General features: G+C 39.5%; 1 protein-coding gene across 2 annotated transcripts; it reads right to left on the bottom strand.

The window, feature by feature from the left end:
- Nucleotides 1–41: 41 nt before the first annotated feature.
- Nucleotides 42–11,118, bottom strand: LOC128376970 (N-lysine methyltransferase SMYD2-B-like). 2 transcript variants are annotated; one of them, XM_053336837.1, is made up of 13 exons: nt 10,949–11,118; nt 9,665–9,728; nt 8,214–8,324; nt 8,045–8,105; nt 5,489–5,613; nt 5,216–5,283; nt 4,373–4,475; nt 3,543–3,653; nt 3,281–3,401; nt 2,684–2,858; nt 2,365–2,473; nt 1,975–2,043; nt 42–590 (listed from the first exon to the last, which is right to left on the bottom strand). In XM_053336837.1, the coding sequence occupies exons 1-13, from the start codon at nt 11,116–11,118 to the stop codon at nt 534–536; spliced, it is 1,344 nt and encodes a 447-aa protein (XP_053192812.1). In that variant the 3' UTR covers nt 42–533. The 2 variants fall into 2 exon arrangements, with proteins under 2 accessions (XP_053192812.1, XP_053192813.1); XM_053336838.1 differs by having other exon boundaries at nt 42–2,043.
- Between the last annotated feature and the right edge of the window lie 11,219 nt (nt 11,119–22,337).

Genomic DNA, 22,337 nt, shown 5'->3' with positions numbered 1-22,337 from the left:
TTATTTTTAACAGAGTATTGATTAATACAGAAAATATTTACTTCAGCATTGTTACAAATGTTTTTTTATTTATTTCTCTCAAGATTGTGGTCACCTTTGTCATTGAACAGAGTTTTGACAAGCATGTAAATCCTTTTTCACCTTTTGAACTTGTCTTAATTGTTTTTTGTATAACCTTCCTTGTGAGTGTCATAAGGTTTGCTCCCATTTTCCTTCTGAAGTTGCCTCATTCAATACATTTCTAGTAAGATCCCTCTTACACATGCACACTCTCACCAAGTACATTTCAACAATTACTTATTTCAATCTTCAATCACAGTTTCCTGTGATCAAAATGTGTCCACCGCATCTCTTACCCAGAAGCGTTTCAAAACCATAAACAGCATTTAAAACAATGCATTGGAATCAGAGATTTCACAGTTTACATGTGCATTCAATATAGAACTGTGCCCTTATACAGCAAATACTGTATATATTGTATCATTGTGCCTTATTGAAATATATAACAAGGAGAAGCTGCCTGGTTGATATACCTATCTTTGTTTTAGGGTTCTTGATGGGTAAACTAAATTACTTTTTTTTTTTATCTCCTAAGATGAAATCTTAGAATCAGTATTTCATAGTATTGTTTTTCATAACAACTACTTCAACGTTTCAATTTATTCACATAACGCTCAGGTAAGAGTACGCTCATGTCTTGTTATTGAAGGAAAAATGGTATAAAAGTGACACGACTGTCTTTCTGTCCATTTCTATCAATCTGATCCAAACTCAAAAGATGACTGTGTTGCCATGTTCCTAAAATCCTCTTTATAAAGTGACATGCTGAAGAACCTCCTTTGCCATGTTACATTACTGTTTTATTTTTCTGAACCATGATGCAAAGCCAGTCATGTCCAAAGTAACTTTTGTACATACAGTAATGGGCATGTGAGAAAGGATTTCTACAAATGTTTTATATAGTTTTTTTTGTTTTTGTTTTGACTTGGTACCAGAAAAATACCGCAACATAATTAACTATGCATGCATTTTTATATTTCATTGTATATATTCTCAGATAAGTATAAGCTTTATGCTCTTTTGACATATAAGTGTTTTGTTGCACTTCTGTTCTCTTTGTGACAGTATTTTCTCACACGGCATTCCACTGTTTGTTTATATTTAATTTTCCCCCCATCATTTGTTTTTAGCAAAACTCCCAAAAGTATGTGTACATATGTTTTGTATATGCGTTTTCAGTGCATCAAGTCTGTTGTTTTTCTCTCCCCAGACATATATGAAACTGTCGTACTTGCTTATTATGCAATAAAGCCTTATTTTCTTTAAAATTGTGGCCGCATCATAATTTACTTATGACTTTTTACAATCTCTTAGCTGTTAATGCGGTGTGTGTTGGAGAGATTTTCTCTCACCTCGCAGTGCTGGGGACATTAATTAGCACAGAGGAGTCACACAAGGTGTTAATGCAAACACAGTACTCCATCCCAGCCCTCCATTGTGAAATGGCACAATCTGCTGCTTTAATAGGCCCCTGGTGGCAGAGCTGCTGTCCTTGTCGGTGGACAGGGATTTTCTTGCATTGACCCTCTGTGCACATATGTAAACAACTCCACACTAATGGATGGCAGGTCCAGCTGACATGTCAGTCACAAACCAAAACAAACAGGAAATCATTCATAATTTTAAAAAGGGCTTCTCAAAAAAACACATACACACAGATTTTCACACACAACTGAACATTAATTTCCCACTTGGTACTAAATTTTCCCTCCTGCAACTTGTTGCATACATAACAGGTAAAAGATAAATCTCAAAAATAAATATAAAAACATGAATGTTCTCTATGTTTGATTCAATGCCAAAAATAGCAGAAAGCGCCTACAGTTCTGTAAAGCTCCTAATCCAAGGAGTGTATGCAGTCCATAGTGAACACCCACGTCACAGTGTTTCTTTGTTGTCACTTCATTTTTGTGCCATCTCTTTGCGCAACTCTTTCAGATAGAGGTGATCCTTCCCATGAGCCACTTCCATTATAGCCATTGCCTGTGAACACACAAAAAATATCATTTTTATAACATGTAAATGGGTGCGCATGATTTCTAGACACACTACTATTCCTTAATCAGATTCATTTTCTGAATTTCAGACAATACTTTTAGGCAACATTCTTATTGTTGGTTGTATTCAGACAATATTTAACATTTGAGAAGAGGACTCCTTTTTTAAATGGAAAAAAAAAAAGAATGATTAAGTAAAGTATCGAAAGAAAAAACATGTTGGTATCAGAACAGAAATTCATGCATAAGTTAAAAAGACAAAAACAAAACAATATACAGCAGACATAATTTCTGTAGTGTACGTTACCTTCTTGAACATGTTAAGACCCATTGAAGGCTTATCCAGAATCATATAAAGTCTGCCCAGCTTCAGGTACATTGAGGACACATTCAAAGAGTTGGGGGGATACAGCTGGCTACAATGGACAGAGATTTTAGTAAAATTCTCATCAGTAATTGACTTAAATGAAATAATTACCCATTTTAGAAAAAACAAACAAACAACAACTACATGAGTCATGCTCATTTAGACGGATATGATCTAGTGTCTGACCTGCAGGTAATCATACATGGTTAAAGAGTGCATAGAGATATGTGTATTTTTGAGAGGTCACTGTTCACGGCACCTGTAAGGTTTAATGATCTTCTCTCCGTATCTGACAGCTCCATGTAAATCTTCCATGCAACCACAAACACCCATGGCCTGGTACATCATGTGCAGCATGTAGATGTTGGTATCATCAAAAACGGCTCCCATCTCCTCCAGGCTCTGCTCACACATCTCCAGCAACTCACTAGGGGGTGCTGCAGAGTCAAGGCTGAATCAACACAGGCCGATATTAAACAGAAATGTAAAATGTCCACTGATCATGTAACCAGATGCTTCACTGTCTGTTGATGAAGCTGCTCTGCTGGATAATCAGGTCTGCAACAATGAAATGAGTTTTTCTTTCTAGAATCACCAGTCACATCTTTACTATATCTAATAAGTAAATGTACACTAATCATCAATATCATCATATTTAGCAAAACCTGAGAGTAATACAGCAGTGGAAAGTGAAGTTTAGTTGTTGAGCTACCAGATTCATGGGAAGGCTTAATAAAAACTCAACACAACATCTTTTCTATGTATGACATTTTCTCTGATTGGAGAGCTTGATCAAGTTGTAGGTATTCTTGATAAAAATGAGACAAAATAGACAATGTTATTATTAAAAGGATATTCTTGATGTGTTTGAGGGCCCGGAACTCTCTGATGGCTTTTTTGGCATAGCGTACCATGTTGTTGATAACGTCTGTCTCAATGGGGTCACTTCGCTTGCGCACTTTCAACTTTGCCTTGTCCTGTAAGCAAAGATAAGACACTGAGCATCAAGTGCTGGTTCTAAATTTGACATGTATATTACAATGACAGCTGTATGACAAGTGAAAGTTTGTTAACCTTTTTTTTTTTTTTACTCATCACTTTTTTCCATGGGTTCTTACTTTGGACTTGGTTTTACATTCCTGGCAGTCACATGTGAAGTAATAAGACTCTCTCAGCCTGTTGTTGCGGTCATCTGTTGGATAGAGGAGGTCTATGTAGCTGATGAGCACCTACAGGTGCAGATAACACACAAACACACACAGCACATGGGAATTCTAATTAGTGCACATTTCTCAGACTCTCTGCCAGAAAACTCTTGACCCACAGGTTTTGTAATGACTATGCCCTATACTTAGCTACTACTGGCTGCTAATGGCTCCGATTGTTCAGACGTGTTCTCAGTTTTTCCTTTTTATTTCCTTTTACATAAATTGTAAAATAAAACAAAACAAAACAAAAAAGAGCCCTTTTTGCTCCTGAGCACAGTCAAAAAACCATCAGCACACGCCTGTGATGACTGGCATTACATAAACACATACATACATAAACTGTTACTGAACTGATGTTGTACAAAAGCAGTGATGTCATGACCTGCTCATGATGACACCTTCACACTTCCTGTCTTCGTCTTTCAATAACACAGTGCCAATGTCAGGTTTCTAACCCATTTCATTTTTAAGCTACTGTCTATATGGATATATTATCAGCAGAGTTTGAATCCAAAAGCACTGTACTGTCCTCCTAAGTTACTTCTTACTGATTGGCTGACCACCAAACTAAATTGAGCTCACAAACAAGACGCTTGCACTGTCACATTCTCTGCCCTCCCGTAACAAACATAGCGCCCTCTATGCACACACACACACACACACACACACACACACACACACACACACACACACACACACACACACAGAAAAAAAGGAAAACAGCTGTCTCTTTTCCTCACTTCGTCTCCAGGCTTCATGTTCTTTACTGCGCGGACCTCAGCTGACGTCCCATCATATGTGACTATAACGCTGGGGAGACAGCTGTGGTTTATCAGTGCCACACTGCGGTGAGAGACAGATATCAAGAGACAGAAGGAAATTAGAATAAAAGTACCATACCATATGCTTTGAAGTAAAACCAGTGAAAAAGGTGCAGACATACAAATGCTCATAGCAATGACATAACAGTGGCATAACCAGTTGTGCATATTTTTAGGCACTATTAGAACTCAAGAGAGGTCTTGAGTGTGCCTGAAATATGTTTACGGTTATCTAAGTGGCATGCTGGAAATAGCTCAAAAAGGGGCTAAGAAGTCAAATTCTCCTTCACAGAGCCCATTTTTAAACTTATAACCTCAGCAGGGAGCTGACCTTACCACCAAGTAACCAACTGGAAAGGAAAAGTTGTCTTGTTGGAGTCGACTCTTCTTTGGAGATCTGTCACCCAATACTGACTTTTAAAACCTAAACAAATACAGCAGTAATGTGACTTTTCTACAAAGGTATCCTTGAAAGTATGATTGGTTCCTTCTTGTTCAAAGAACAATATCACTCTGTCCTCCCTCAGTAAGTCCTTCAAGTATAATGCCTGGAGTCTGACTACATCATCCAAAAAGGCAAAATAGCAGGTACAAAGCAAAGAAAAAAAATCATTGATATTAATTATTGAATTAACAAATGACAACCACAACAGAAGTTGTGTAAGGATGGGAGATTCTGTTGTGCTGTTGAAACAGTAGTGGATGAAAAATGTGCCCATAATGTATATGCATGTATGTGTATGTGTGCGTTTTCACACTTACTCTGGATAGATTGCAGTACCTATGTGGGACAGTTCATCATCCTCTACAGTGAAACCATTACAGGAAACCTGATGAATAGAAGGACATACAGAGGAGAGAAAGAAAACAATACAACATTGCGTGTTATATTGTGATTGTTACCACTAGTCGTTTGTGTTTGTGTGTGAGTGTGTGTGTGTGTGTGTGTGCGTGTGTGTGTGTGTGTGTGTGTGTGTGTGTGTGTGTGTGAGTATGTGTGTGTGTGTGTGTGTGTGTGAGTGAGTGGAGTAGTACCTGTGAGAGGAGTGTTAGCAGGTCTTTGTGGTCGAGAAAATCCAAGTGTTTGGAGTAAAAACGATACAGTCCGGCTATGTCTGCCTCGTTCATCTCTCTTTTCTCATTATCTACATCCTCCACATCTTTTACAGGAGAAGGATAGACAATTTGATTTGATTAATCCATTGTGGCATTTGTTTTTTTTAAACAACTTTTTTTTTTCCTAGCAGCATCCTGTAGCTGTACTTATTTTAAATTCTGATTTCCATTCTTGCCAATCTAAATTAAGAATGGAACAGTGACAGCCAAATATCTTATCTGCACACAGATAAGTGAGACTAAGCAGACTACACCAGTGCAATGCTTTTCACTCAACAGCAGTATGGCCGCTACCTAACGTCTTCAGCAATTTCAAGTTTTCTATAAATATGCATTAACATTACTCATCTAATCTGTTAACAGTGTGAGTATGGACTAGTTTTGAAGACCCATAAGGAATGTAAGCAGCTACTTTTACAAATAACAGACAGACATAGGGTCATTTAGTCAAATTTCCTCTGATGTTCTTTGATGGTTTAGACTGGTTTTATTGGGTCCATACACTGTAGTTAATCTGTTACAACTGTAAATAGATGGGGATAAACAGCTCTCCTTTCTTCATCTCTCTTGCTATGCCAAGGCACGAACACATTGTCACCACATCATCCAATAATCTGCCAGACTGTGTGTGTGTGTGTGTGTGTGTGTGTGTGTCCTGCTCCTGACCTGTAACACTAGAGTCAATTCATTGACATTCACCACACTGGTAATGCTGCCAATATGTATAGCTGCACTTTTTCTGTCTGGTTTTATAGCCTACTGTATATATACACATACACATTTTATTCAAATCAGCTAATTTGAAATATTAGTTAACATAGGCTATATCTAAAAGTGTGAACCACAACTGATAAAGGTGTAGTAAGCGATAATAATCCAATACATTTTTTTGTCAAAATCATCGAATCTCTCCTCACTCTCCGATAGCTGTCCCTTCTAAGCGCGTGCTTAAAAAAAGTCCGGTTTCAATTTTATACAGTCTATGGTTTCAATAAATATGTGGCTCGGAGCGAGCCAACACAACAATGCTCCAGCCAATCAGAGACAGTGAGCGTTCATGCGCGTTCACGGTCAAACAGATGGGGGGGTTACGTAGTGTACGCAGTCGGAGCGAGAAGGTACAAACATAGTGGAGAAGGAGAGGGCACCAAGAAACATCCAGAGAGGAGAAGGTTAGAAGAACATTTAATATAAAAGAAGGACTTTGACCAGACAAATCAATGTGGTTTTCTAACGGCAGAGGGACCAACGGAGATCCGGCGGAGGAGCAGAGAGTGAAGGCAGACGCCGATCTGCCGGACAGGTGAGTAACATCAGCTCTGCTTCACATAAACTGTAACGTTACCTGCTGACATTCAGCTCACTGTTTAGTTAGTTAGGATACGTTGTTGTTGTTGTGAAGTTATCTGTAAAGTAGCAGAGTTGTTACTACAGCTGTTTGACGCTCTGCACGTTAGCTTCGCAGCTAACGTTAGCAGCGTGCTAACGTAACCTACAACGTAGCTGCTGTTTGCTCGCTGTGTATCTGATGTTTGTTCATTGCTTTCAAAGTGTATACTGTCATGAAGACATATAAACACAGGTCTGCTATCACAATAATCTCACATGAGATTAGGACGCGTTCTGGTGTTAGCTAGGCTAGCCACCTGTACTATCAGAGAAATAAATGCTGCTATCAAACTGAAGCCAAATTACCGTCCCGCAGCAGACGCTTCAGATTCCACCATGTTGGTCAGCTTGCGCAGTGGTTTCGTCCGTTACCATGACAATGCGCGTCCATGAACTTCGGGGGTGGAGCCCCAGAAGGAGCACGAAGGGAGGGGGGAGGTTGTTTTGGTTTTCACTCAAATATCAACAACTTTTCTTCTTTCTTCGTTTTCCCCCACATCGCTTACTATACCTTTAATTGTCAATGCAGAGTCATTTGTCTTACAGTCACATATGCAGTGCCTGTCAGACTAAAGTGCCTCTGCTTCCCAGTCAAGTTGTTACACTTGTTATGTTTTTAGTAATGCATATCTATAGGATATATATAGATGGGTCCATGCATGGTGGTCTCTGTCTGCCTAATCTGAATGGGTTGTTCTTTTTAAAGAGGGACATCTGAGGACACTTAAGACATAAGTACAGAGACTCAGTCTATGAACACTAGATCTGCAACAATTATTAATTGATAAGTTTGAATGAAACTAATAGGCAACATTTTGATAATGTACGCAATTCTCTCTCTTTTTTTAAGATTTTGTCTGGCATAGATGACTTTATTTAGCAGTAGACAGACAGGAAACATGGGAGAGAGACGGGGGTGTTACATGCAGCAAAGGACTTCAGGCTGGGATCCGACCAGGGTCGGCTGCTTATGTGGCATGCACTCTAACCACTCGAACACCTGTGTGCCATTCTCTCTCTTTTTTAATACCAAATGGACTTTAAACTACATGCTTGAGCATGTGTGTTACTGCAACATTTACTCACGTGACTGCATCTCTCCAATTGGCATGATCTTCTCAGATGCACATCGTTCCTTCTGTGCTTTCTGTGGAAAAGCAGCAATGACCTCAATAAGCTACATTTAGGTGCAAGACACATACAAACAACATACATAACTCAACAAGAGGACATTGTGTGTCTTTAATTGTCTAACCTTCTTGGCGAGGATTCGGGCCACCAGACGGGTCGTCTCTGATGGACACCAGTTCTCTCTGAATGCAGTCATTGCTGAACACTCCAGCTTGTGCATAGCCCAGTCCCCTTTCTATACACATACACACACACACAAACACACACACACACACACACAATTGCATAAAGCTATTTCAAATGTGAGCATTTACAGCAAAGCCATCTTTAGTTTAGACTTCACCACGACCAGAAGCCACAGCGATGGGCATACGGCACTAAAGCTACCCCACCAGCTTTGGCGTTAAACAGCATGGTGGAATGTGACTCCAACTGTGCTATTCTAATATGCAATTTGACTCAATTTACTGCTCTGTCCCTGTCTCTGGTTAAGTTCATCAAGTCAGGGAAAGTGTTTTTATATAGCTGCTTATCACGCAAATTGCTTTACATACCTCATTATATACTATACATTACCACTTAAGACATAATTTTTCATATAAATGTCATATGTTATATTCATACTGAACTACACTAACACACACAAGCCACTGAGCAATTTGGACTCTTGCTTGCTTGCTTTTGAACTGGGGGAGGGAACTTGAGCACATAGAGAACTGTCATGAAATCAAACCATATGACAATACAAGATGACGACACTAAAAGCCTATGGCCATGAAATGACAGGTATAAAGTGGTTGGATTGCTAAAGCTGCATGATGGGTGAATCTAATTTCCTATTCTTATAGTGAGGCAAAAATGTAAAGTTTTGCTAGAGGAGGGGACACACACAACACAAGGGTGTGTCCTCTGTACTATGGGAAGTTTATGGTATTTTATATTTAGTTTGTCTAAGCTCTAGAAAGTCGAAGCTGCAAAAAAAAAAACATTCGACAAAGCTGTAGCCTACTGTCAGCATGAACTGTGCTTAGACTGAACCATGCTTTGATCTGTACGCTAACATTAGTATAATGTGTGATATATTAGCATGTCAACATGCTTAGTAAATAAATCATTTGTTTTTATTCAATATTTATTGTCGCCAAGTTGGAAATTTGGTTTACAGTCAGGTAAACCTCACACATCCCGAGCCTGCAACATTTCCTTCAGTTGAAACAAAGTGTGCAGTTTAACATGCCTACAGCCACCAAAACAAGGTTTTCAATCTTTCAGCTCTTACAGCTAGAACTGTAAACCAACAACCAGATGGAAGTAACTCTGACTCCCTGAGCAAAGGATGATCTTGGCATGCCAGATTAGTGTCAGCCTTCCTAATAACATGTAAAAAGAAATACTGTATCTACTGTATGAACTGCACAGTTCATACAGTTTGTCACATCACAAACATGAGATTTGATCTTTAGGCAGCACTAGATTAAAAGTCAAGGACTTTGAATGTCGGTACAAAATGTTATGTCAGTCTATACATCATCCTGATATTTCATTGTGAAGAACATTGGACTGACTGTTTCATACCTGGCATTTCACATTGCAGTAAAAGGCTTTCTTGCACTTCCCACATTTTGCCAGGCCTTCTTTCCTACAAATTACACAAAAAAGGTTTATTATCTTACGGATGACATACAGCATATTATATACAAGTAACTGAAAGATTCTCACACATCTGGCTTCAATTTACTTTCTACAGACTCACAAACAAACAACACTGAAACATCAGATTGGAAGTCAACCTGCATGCCTAAGCTGAACATTTCAGACTTGGTATTTGTATGTGTGCACAAGTGAGTATCAAGATGCTTCAGTGTGTAACTGTGCACATGAACACTTCAACATCCTGCTCTGTTATTCTGAAACAAGCAGCAGCAGTTGCTAGAAGCCTTTTGTAACTGATAGCAATGGAGGGCTTTAAAACGTTCTGTGGTATTAATAGAACTGACCTTATGTGGACCAGCTGTCTACCACACTGAAACAGTAAAGCTGTCCAAAAGTACACCCATATAATTTTGAGATGCTAAGGTAGTTGCCAAGTCCAACAAGTTGCTTGGTGCTGGGTTAGGGTTAGGATTTAACTGGTGAGAAAACATTGTAGACTTTAAGCTTGTGAGCACAGGTTGTTTTAGGATTCAAACAAAGATCTCGGATTGTCATTAATCTCCATAAATGTGAAAGTGATGGAGTGTGCTCAAGCAGTCTATAACTAGACTATAATTCTAGAGTATGTTGTCTTAGAAATTGTGTTTATTCAGCTGAAATGTTGTACAGATCTGTAGGTAGGTGAAGATAGGTGAAGGTCTAGTTATCTTAAATTATAGTTGAGGGTCACTGGAGAGGATGCAAAACTACCACAACTTTTCAAATACATTTAAAGGAATGATCATTAAAAGAGCAGCAGCACTTATTATAGCAGTTTTATTTTTAAGATGATTTCCCAAAAATAGGAGCCCTGTACTGGCATATTTATCATTAAAGTAATGTTGATGCGGGGAGATGCAAATGTAGCAGCTGCATCCATATATCAACTTGTATAACAGCAGTGCAAAGGATAACAGTAGACAATGTTATCAATAAATGAAATAGATAAATAAATAATAAATTAATTAATTCTGCAGTAAAATGGATTAGTTGGGCTATAGTTTTATGTTTTCACAACCACTGAGAAATCAAGCACCTATAATGAGGTCTGGCAGCATATCTGGCTACAGTATATCAGGCATGACCTAAAATAAGCAGCGAGAGGACAGAGTAGTTCATATGTGTTAATACCGAGATGCAGAAGCCCAGCCGCTGTTTGTGGATTACCTGGTGAAGCAGAACTCACAGTAGTAGCCCCTCTCATTCAATGACAACACGTAAGAGTAAGCCGGGGTGCAGAAGATGAGCTCTCCAACTTTAAAGGCTCTGGTAACGCGGAGACCTCGTCCTTTCGTCGGACTGTCAAACCGTTCAATTCCCTTGATGCTGTCCGTCATGGTGTCTCCTCCTGGTTGCCTTCCTCCAAAATGTGGAACTGCGATAGAAGTGGGATGTGACACCCCAACCATTGGGGCGTCACCACCCCCCTTGTTACAGTGGCATCCATAGGCAGATAATATGCAGTTTTATATCCACAAAACGTTTTTCTTTTTCTTTCTTTCGTTCTTTCTTTTTTTTTTTTTTTTTTTTTTTTTTTTACAGCTTTAACTTATACCGCCAAATAATAGATTTAGTAGCCTTATTATGTAATTTTACAACTGATATATAGAAAACCGTGTGACTGTTCTGGGGCTTAGATATTGGCTTCAAAAGAGGAGAGGTGGACATTTTCAGGAACCCAAACGGCAAGAGGGACTCCCTCGCCTTGTTACCGCTGTCATTTGAATTACTCAAATAATTAGTCAATCCATTTTTCTTCGTCTGTGGTGTCTTCCCAACTTTTCACTGAGTTTCATCAAAAGCGTCAAACAGCGCCCCTCTGGGCTTGAGCGCCTGATAGGCTGAAATAGTCTGTGTGGACAAAAGCGGTATTACAGATAGCAAGATAGCCAGATAGCCTACACCAACCATAGACACCAACTGTCTTTTCTTTTGCTTGAATGGTTAAGTGTCTAGCTGGTCATCACCCTCCCGCCCTGCCCAGTTTTGCATTGACTGGTGGTTGCAGTCACTTGTTGACAATGTCTGATTTGTGAATATCTGTGCAGAATGCAGATAGGCTACCAGTTGCATGTGAGAATTTATTTGTTTTTAAGCTATGGCTAATTCACTCATGCAGATCTTCATATCATGAAATCTTAAATTAAAATTGAGACTATAAATTAATTGAAAATGCTGTAAAAGTTGTTGTTTGCCTTTTTATATTGGAAATATCAGTAGCATATACTAGACTAGTGAATACTGGTACTTTATAAAATGTTATAGGGTTTATTTTTATTTAGGCTAATGGTGTTTTCTGGACCAATAATTGATGGATTATGCAGTTTGGCAGGCATAAAGAGTGAATATTATCCAAAACATGCTGTTTGTGATTAGTTTTTCCTGCTGTTCCTCAAAATAGTAAAAAGAGACTCAAAATATCTCATATCTTCATTATTGGTTAGATAGGAAAAAGGTATGTGAAGTTGCATGTTCTGATCCCCCCCCCCCCCCATGTATAAGGTTTCTAAGACTGTACTTTCTGAGTATTCTCACCCACTTAAAGCTACACTTTCAACAAGGCTGTGGTTGTGTTTCCTTTGTGCTGCCACACAACTGTTCTGAATGTCTTCTCTGCTCTGCCAAGGATGTGAAAAGGGGCTCTGGTATCAGGTTCAACAAATGGTATGGTGTTCATGTCCAGTATCAGTGTGAACCATGACGAGTGGTTACTCCAGGACTCCCTTTCTTCATTTGAAGCAGACTATGAGCTTTCATGAACATAACATAACATTCTCTATCCATTGTGGTTTAAGGTTACATTTGACTGTGTAACCTGTTGTGCAAAATAGATAGAATTATAATTAGCAGTTGTGGCCTAACATTGAAAGTATGATTGTACTTTGAATGCAATGTTGCACTGCTGACACTGTGTTCATGGGACTGTTTTCATCTTGTGCCAAGTAGCATGGCACGGAATATGGAAGACAGGATGATGGAGTAAAGTTATTGTTGTTGGTATAGGACATACATTATTCAAGACTCTTTTTTTTTGAGTATTTCATGCCTTTATTAGAGAGTTGATTAGAGAGCGATGAAATGAAGCGCGCGTGTGTGTGTGTGTGTGTTGGGGGGAGGGGCTATACTAAGACCTAATTTATAGTAACCTTTTTGACATCAACTTCAAACATCAAACAGTACACACATTTGATTATAAAAAAACAGGGAGGTCAACATAGGTCATGGCCTTGGTGTTGGTACATTTCAGTGTAGGTCAATGAGGCCACCTGCTGGTGGAGGCCAGGAACGTTTTGGCAGTCCATGCTGACCTTATGTGTATATTTTAATTCTTTGCATTGTGGCAGCTGACAGTTTGTATATCAGTTCCCTAAATCAATTCATCATGCTGAATATTCATCAAGATAAGCACTGGTCTTGACTGCATGATGACAGTATATGTCGTACTTTATCCACGATATAGATCAGGGGAGATTAACAGAAAGGCTCACTATTTTTCAACCTGTCTTAAAACAACAGTTAGATGACCATATGAAGATTGAGAGATGTTTTCCTATTGTAATCTTTCCTCTTGTTCATATTGGCTATTAAAAGATCCCCTTCAAATGTGCTTTTAATGTAAGAGACAGGGGTAAAATCCACTTCATCATTTTAGGGAAAAATTTAAAAGTTTATCTGATGCTTATATGAGGCTTCAATCTGAGTTATTCATATCGAGTGGATATCTGCCACATTTATAGTCTTTTTAGCATGGAATTCCCTATTTTTGCCTCCCTGTTTAGCTGCGGTAGAAGTATATTAACAAAAAGAGGGACTTTGGCACTAAAAAGACTAACATTGAGAGGTATCTATCTACTTGATTTGATTCATTAGGATGGCTGGACCTTCATCTTAACTTACGATAAACTTTTAAATATATTTTCCCTAAAATGAGGATTGTAGATTTTGGCCCCCATCACTTACATTCTAAGTGCATTAGGAAGGGATCCCTTCATGTCCAGAATAAACAGAAAAATAAATCAAGAAAAGAAAACAACTCTTTCAATGTTTATTTGGACATCTGACTCTAGTTTTAAGACGTACATGAAAAATTATAACCCTGTCATTCAACACAGACAGCCTTCAAGTTCCTGGTGTCCACTTCTGTCACGTTGTGCCATCATGTGGGAGTTTATCGTAAGTGCACCTTCAAATGATTAAGAATCCCAGTCATGGTGTATCACAGTACACCGGTCACCTTAGAAACAGACAGATTATCTGACAAGAGTGAAATCGACCAGCACTCCTGATTTTTTTTACCCAGAGGTAGACAGGAAGAGCTCAGGTCAGGGACTTGATCTTGAGTAAATTGAAATATTTCATAAGCAACCATGCAAACACATTACACGCACACGTGTCTACTCTATTTCACTCTCACACACATACACACACCCACATAAACACATACAAGCACAAACCACTGTGAAGATTTGTCCCTCATCTGTATCTGAAGGCTTTATCCAACCTTGCCCCAGTTTCTCCCCGATTTATTATAATTCCATTTTTCCAGTCTCTCAATCTAAAGATTTGTTTCTCCTCATTTTTAATAATGTGCAAGCAAGGGAGGCATGTCCATGGGAGATTATGTCGTCGTCTTTGGCGTCTTGTCTTGATTACATCAGAGGAACCTGATTTGATTTGGAAGAAACCCCCTGTTCCAGTACTCGATCTCTTTAGACCTCCCCACTGTGCTGATTTCTTGCTTTGTCAGAGAGGATGATCTTGATGAATATGATCTGAAAGAGAGGGAGGGAGAGGGGGATTAGGTGAAAGGATTATAATTTCCAATGACGAGAAATAATAAGAAACAATAAATCCTAAGTAGATTTAGTTCTCAAGGAAACCCTGTTAGGGAAAATCAACAGAATAAGAGACAGGACAGAGGTATTAAATAGATACAATAGATCTGACCTGTTTAGTCTGAAAGAGAAGTTGACTTCTTGCATTTGTCTTGCAAACTGAAATTCAATATATCGCTCTGTAAGATTTGTATTATTATTATTAGTTTGTATTTATAGGTGTAATCTAAAATGAATTTGACGTAACAAGTTTGGATATATTTGCTTCATGTTTTTGTAGAGTTTGACTGGTCTTATTAACCGACAGAAGCAAGCATTTACTGCCTTAAATCAGTTGTACTCATGATATGCTGTGGACCCACAGAACAATGTCCTGTGGATAAGTGTGTGTTTCCTCTTGATGTTTCAGGAGCCTCCCAGACTCAACTGCAGGTCATGTGGACTGATAATTAAATTATTCTATTAAGTAAAATTAATCATTTCAAATTTCCTCATTAGTTTCAGCACAAGTTCTGTGTGTCTTGCGCTGCAACCCTGTGCAGTAGCTTCATAGTTGTATATCTATCTGTATTTGTCTCTTCAAGTAAATTAGTTCTCTGCACTGAAATGGCCGACTGATGGATGATTGACTGTTTCTGACAAATACTTACAACAAGATTTGCAGATCAAATTTCATCTGTTAAAAGTTACTGATATAATTATTTAGTGATCTGAACAAGGCTTCATGTGTTCAAAGTTTTACCTTGCCTACCATCCAGTGTTTTCAGTATCAAAAGTTCAAGAAGAACCGAAGAGATGAGTCTGTGATCTTTTTTAATTCATTTTTTTAGTTTGAAGTGGGCAAGGATACTGTACATATGGTTGCCATCCGTTCTGGAAGTTAAATGACATTCTTTTGGTCTATTTAAATTGTTCAACCGCTAACTTCTGTACAATCACATTCAGCTGTCTTCATAGGTATTATATTATCCTCACCCACCCAATTATATACACACACTCCTAAACCCTAAGATACAGATCCACTCACACATGTAGACAGACAAGGTTTTGTGATCGAAAGCAGATATGTAGACCATATCACTTCAACAGGGGGCACCATACAGAACAGATTAGGCCCTTAAATCATAAACAATTCAGGAATACAGTGTCATGTCTCTAAGCTTTCCACAGGTCAAGGAAGGAGGGCTGATTGTTAATGTCAGAAAACAATGGAAACAATGAAATTGTCATGGTCATGGTTTGCTGTATCATATTATTCTCTGTGTATTTTTGTCACTGAACTGTCAAAGGTGAGACAAAGAATCTTTGGTGTCTCATTATTTATTACATTGTAGCACGTTATCAATGTTGTCTTCCCCCTGAGCCCCTTCAAGGATCAGACTACATAAGCACTATGTCTGTTTTTGCACCCTTCGAAGACACCTGTCAAAGGGACCATATTTTTTACCGACCAAAATAATAAATTGCCTTTTTGTGTCTTTGTGTCACATATACTACTAACAGTAGCTAGCAGCAGACCAGTGGTAAGTGACAGTTTGGCAGAAATATAGAGTAGCTGATATCTGTGTGGTACAGTAGAGCAAAACTAGAAGCACTTGAGACGGTCTGTGGCTGTAGTTCCTTTATCTCAGACCATTTTGAGTGCTCCTACAGAATTGGGACACTGTTTGTACACACGTAAAACACATGTGGTGCGAGTGTCTACACTGTATAGCAGCAAACATGAGTAATTTTCTCTGAGCCATCATGCCAGATATTTTATGACTATTGTATTACAAACATTTACCTGCCACTATGTCAAAAAGCGATCAAAAAGATTTCTCCCCAAACAGAAAATCTGCCCACATTTGGCATGAGTGTTATTTTCGGACCCTGCTTATTGCTGTACTGTTGATGGATTTAGGCTAGGCATTGTCACATTGGGGACCTCGTAAAATGGCAGCTGATAATATCTTGCTGCTGTGAGGTCGCAGACGAGGGTCGTGTGTGTAATCCAGCACGGTTAAAGACATTTGTTCTTTCAGTATTGCAGTGGTGAACTGGGTCCTAGTCACCTCAAATTCGTAACCTTGTCATCACAGGCCATTCCTAGGCTGCTGGTGCTAACTAGGGGTCATCAGGAGGGCACAGCTTGAGCGATGGACATTGATGTGTGTTTGTGTCTAGTGTAGAGAGAGGGCTGTATTTTAAGAGGGGGTACATGCCAAGACCCTATGTAATTGTCCTTTTATTCCCCTGAGCTTAGCCCAGTCAGTATACAGTAAATCCACATTCTTTCTGATGAACTCACTGACTTGACTGAGACAATGTCTGCCATCCTGCCCTGTCCCTTATCAGCCAGTTAGGGAGCCAAGCCTTAAGCCTAACCCCTATGTCTCCACTCCTGGCTGGGGGGGAATGTGACGCCTGCCTGCCTGCCCGCCTGCTTGGCCATCTTAGCCCAGTGGGCTTTGCAGGCGTGGAGCCTCATCTCCCACTGTTTATCCATTTGTCTTTGCTTTGGCTCATGCCTTACGCTTCAGGCCACTGTGGGCTGAGTGGGGTCCACTGCCCTGTGTCACCCACCTAAGCTCTGCTTTCACCGGGGGGCTTAGCGCCTCACCCCTTGGCCGCTTTATGAGCAGACAGTTGGGCTAATCTTTCTTTCTCTTTCTTTCTCCTTGGGTCTTGCCTCATTGCTTCTTTTGACTCATTTGGTCCTCTGTTTGTTGTCTAGTTTACCCTCATGCCTTTCCAATGCTGACACTAATATTTCAGTTTCCCCAGTACACATACATGCACACACACTGTTATATTCATATAATCAGCTGACTTTGACACTGCATCTGTGAGAAAAGAGGTGATCTGGAGGGAAATACATGGAACTTGTCCGTCGGTCCCAATGTGTCTGGAAGCCTGGATACCTTTGTTACTGTAATTATGGAGTCTGATGAGGATGGACCGGGGTTGCTGTTTTGGGCCAGGTTTAGGGTCTAGTTTGTGATCTCAATTTTAACCTACCTAGCGTCGGTTTCTAAGTGACGTAAAGTAGTCGTCTTCCAGTCCTATGATACGTACATTTTTCCTCCTGTCTCTGTTTTCAAGATTATCTATTCAGCTATGCTTTGCATCTGCCTCTCAAGTGCCTGAATCCACAGGTGGGGCTGGCCAGAAGCCTTCTCCATCCCTGAAATTGTTTCCTTGGCCTTTTGGATCTCTTTCCTCTTTCAAGTTTTGTAGCTCTGACATCTGAGCCTGAAGTGTCTGTATTAGAGGGCACAGCATTTCGTCGATTACTTTTGAGACTTTTTGTCATTTCTTGAATAGCTTGACGAAAGGTAGTAGTGTGCCTTGATTTTGTCCAGATTGTTAGTGTTCACCAAAACCCTAAGTCACTTGAGACTTGAGTTTGACTTTTTGTGCATTTTGAGTTGTATCGCATCCCTTCCTTTTTTCCTCCCCTTACTTGCTTCTACATCTCACTCTACATTCTTTCCATCTTAAATTTGCATCCATTTTCCCTGCCCTTTATCATCCTCTCTTCCTCACACCATCTCTCTCCATTCTCCATTCTCTGTCCTCCGTCTTTCTCTTGTGCTCCTCCCCACCTCCTTTTTCCGCTTGCCTTCCCTCCTCCTTCGTCTCTGCGCTGTCCTCTTCAGCCGTCCAGCTAAACTTAGAAGTGACAACAGTTGCAGGGTGACACCAAGGGCTAAATAAGACCAGAACAATAGCCCCCTCCTCTCTCTCTCCTCCTCCTCTCACCCCCCCTCTCCCCCTTTAATAGACTGCCATTGTTCTCTCCCACCACTGTTGCTCTTTCAGGGAGTTTGTTAGCTATGCTAATGAAGGTTGGGCTTGTGTGGGTTTAGCGAGTGGGGATTTGATGCTCTTTAACTGGGCACTTTTAGAAAGGAGAGGCGATCATAAGTGTGGCCAGGCGGCTATTTACCACCAGTCAAATGTCACAGACATGTGGATGTGATACAGAAGTGGAAGGGATCTGTTACATTTCCTAAGCACTTGTTTCTATTTGATATCTGTGCACTGAAACTATCATAACCAGAATATTCAGCAAACTGTATAGTATATGGCATTATGCAAGAATGTTTACCACTTCCCCTCTAATGCGCAATGCAATGTATGTGTCAGCATGTCAGAGTCCTTGCAGAAAAAGAGCAGAGTAAGACAAGATGCAGAGACTACAGTAAGTATAGTGCAGTCAGTCATCCAATCAGTCAGTAAGTCTGTAAATAGCCTGGCCAGTGGCTCCTTTGAGCTTTCCTCTAAGAGGAATTCTCTTTCTCCTTGGTGTATTAATAGTGCCTGTGCATTGTTTCCTACACCAGCACTCCTGCAATCAAAGGAAGTTGGCCTGCCAAGTATACAAATATTTTCCTTTGTCCCTATGTTTAGCTGGCATGTAAGAGTCAGTTATGTGTGTGTGACTGTGCATGTGGGTGCAAGAGTTTGCATGCTCGTGGCTATTATGTCAGGTTGTATGTTTATTTATGTGGGTAATCGTATATGTACAGTGATACATCCTTTAATTGTTTGTGTGTGTCTCTTCTGTACTCTTGGTTGACATGACTTTTTATTTGAGAGGTCATATGCATTGACATGTTGTTGGTGCATTGGTATGCTGTTTGGTATAACACATTATAATTTATTATACAACCTGCTACTGTTGTGTTCAACATAGGGGTGTTTCTTTTTTCTATCTTCACTGTCTTTAATGTCCAAAAACCTTAATAACCTTAATTTTAATCATTTTGTCCACATTTGATCTCTTTCATTTATCGAACGAGGACATTATAATCACATTTGTCTGATTGCTTTATAAATGCTTTTGATGTGAGTGAGATATTGGAGTCCACCTTTCAATAAAGTAATTAGCTCTAGTTGAATGGAAATCATTACATGTTAATGCTCTCTGTGGCCCAATATTTTCATTGTAATTGATGGCGCCAGCCAAAATGTGATTGCCTGACATTATAAATGTCACAAGGACAGATTCAGTAGTTTTAAAATATGTCAAATCCTTGACCTGTTGTTCTCTGTCATTGCTGCTGTGCCTTAAATTCCTCCTAAATTGGGAGTCAGAGACCTCGACACTATATCATAATCTCTCTCTCACTGTCGCACACACACACACACCAGAGCAAAGCAGGTTTGTTGTATTGTTGGTACACGTGTGAGCACACACTCATGCAGGCCCTCACATCCTCCTACAGACATTAAAATACACAGGTTAGTCGCAACACAGGCATGTACAACACAGGACACACACACAGTTACACCCCGAGTGAAGCAGGTTGGTTGTCCAGTGACCAAGTGGTGGCGTTGAGGCATCATCGGTCACTTGGAGTCTGCCAGTGACTCACCAAGGGCACAATGGAATTAGTGAGATTCTCCGCAATGTGACAGCTTGCTTTGGCTAAATGGTGTAATAATCTACCCCTCCTCTCACAAACCTCCAACAGCACATGCACACATAAACACGCACACACACACGCACACACTGATTCACTCCCCTCCCTTTCGCCCTCCCCATACCAACTGGCACAGATAACATTGTCTTAAGCTATAAAAAAAGATTTTTTCCCCTCCCTCCATTGCAGTAATTATTGAATTAATGCAGATGGAGAGAGACATCTGCATGTTAAAGTGTTGGCCTCTCTCTTATGCACAGCAGATGTTCCCCTGTCATTTACTCAAATTACGCTGCTTAGATACACGGAGGGGGAGAGAGAGAGGGAGGAAGCGAAAGAGAGAAAGTTACTCGCCAAGGCGACATTGTCTTACAGCCGTCACAGTGTCAGCTACCAAATTCATGTTGCATCTGTCCTTCAAGTATTATTATCATCTTTTTTTATTATAGAGGAAAGGCAAATATATTTGTATAGCACCTTTACAAGCCAGAGACAGTTCAGTACTAAATATGAGGAAGACTAAATTAAAATTAAATTAAAATAAAATATAAATTGACAAAAAATATTTAGAATTACAGTTACAGTACAGTTTCGATGCAGAAATAGGAAATAAAAGTGTAGGAGAGTATGGTGTACTAGTAGCTGAATTTATAAGTGAGTTAAATGACAAATAAAGGCAAAAAACGACTGATTTAAACTCAGACTGTATCAGATAGAAGACAACAAAAAACGTATTCCACTATCCAAACACTGATGCAGCATCATATCAAAGATCTTATATTCATGTAAATATTAACAAGCTGACCTCTCATTGAAAGCTTAACCCAACAGTTAACCTATTGACCCTCAGTGCTGGTGGGAACATCACAGTAAAGATAAGACTGAAGGGACAACATCCTCTTGAAGATTATCTGTCGATTATTTGAAGCTAGGTTGAGAAATGGAGAGAGACAGTGTATGAGTGCGTCCCTGATGGCAAATAACCAGCGGACCTTCTCCTTGGGATTATATTCCAGGTTGGTTTGGCCTCATCTCTCCGGATTACGTTGATAAAAACATTCTTGTATTATATTTTCTGTGCTTATTGTATTAATACTCTCAGGCAGTTCCCAGAAAAAGCTCCGTCCCATGCCTGCTTTAAGGTAATCTTCTTCCACTTGAGCTTTTAAAATGTTTTAGGGGGTTGGCTGTCTTTATAATACCTATTCTCTTCTACTCTTAAGGTTATATTTAACCTCTTGTCTAGACTGAATTGCTCTATCATTCCACACTGTAAACTATACAGTATACCTTTGATATATGTGTAGATTCATGTAGAGCCTGACTGTACTTTCCCAGTCAGTATCGGCTAAAGGTCTAGAAAGTTGTGAAGGCACATGCCCTGGAGGTGTGATTTATACCATTGTCAGATGAAAACAGCATTGCTTCAGATCCAAATGTATTTCCAGGATGTGCTATTATTATTCAGCTGTAAAAAAAAAAAAAAAAAAAAGAAAAAAGGGTTTGATTGTACCTACACATTTACAGTGATAACCTACCAGTGATATATTACAGTATTCTCATATAAATCAGTGTAGCGAGTTTATGAAAGCTTGAGTGTGTTAGGTCTCAGAAAGCAGTGGATTTTGATTCATATAGATGAATAAAGGTGCTTTAAGGGACCACATTTTAAAATGCTGCATTCCAGACACAGAAAGATGGAGCGTTGACTCTCCTAAACATGCTATGGATTCTCCAGCATTCTCCCAGAGTCCAATGAAGACATCTTCCTAAAGGTGTTCAATTTAACCTCATAGAAGACTAACAATTTGAGAAGCCTGAACAGGTCAATTTTGGTGTCTTGCTACTTTCCAACAATTAAACAATTATTAAATTCATCCAACTCATCCATTTTCTTTGTTTATACTGTGCATCATCTCTCTTTTAGCTTCTGGTGCTCTACTGATTGTAAATATCAAGTAGGACTGTCTCCATATCCAACTACACTGCATTAATGATAAACTTATTGTGACACATATTGAAAATAAATTTGATTACCACTTAAAAAATGAGTTTTTGAAAGTAACTGAAGTTTAATCAAGTCTCTCTTTTGTGGTAATAGCTACTGCACATCACATTCTAACTGTATGATATGAAGTGTATCACAAGGTCTAACACTCCTGGTCACATTATTCTGTTCTGACCTGGCTCAGCATAAACAGTGGTCTGTGCTTGCGCTCACATATCCCGAAGCACGCTTTACTTCGTTTTCCTTCGAAGTACGCTATTACGTCAGTCCATCTACACACATTTGTCCTGGCACAGTGACAC

This window comes from Scomber japonicus, chromosome 17 (genome assembly GCF_027409825.1).
Source record: "Scomber japonicus isolate fScoJap1 chromosome 17, fScoJap1.pri, whole genome shotgun sequence".
Classification (NCBI taxonomy): Eukaryota; Metazoa; Chordata; class Actinopteri; order Scombriformes; family Scombridae; genus Scomber; species Scomber japonicus.
The sequence above is the reverse complement of the archived record's forward strand: the minus strand, read 5'-3'. Positions and strand labels throughout refer to the sequence as shown.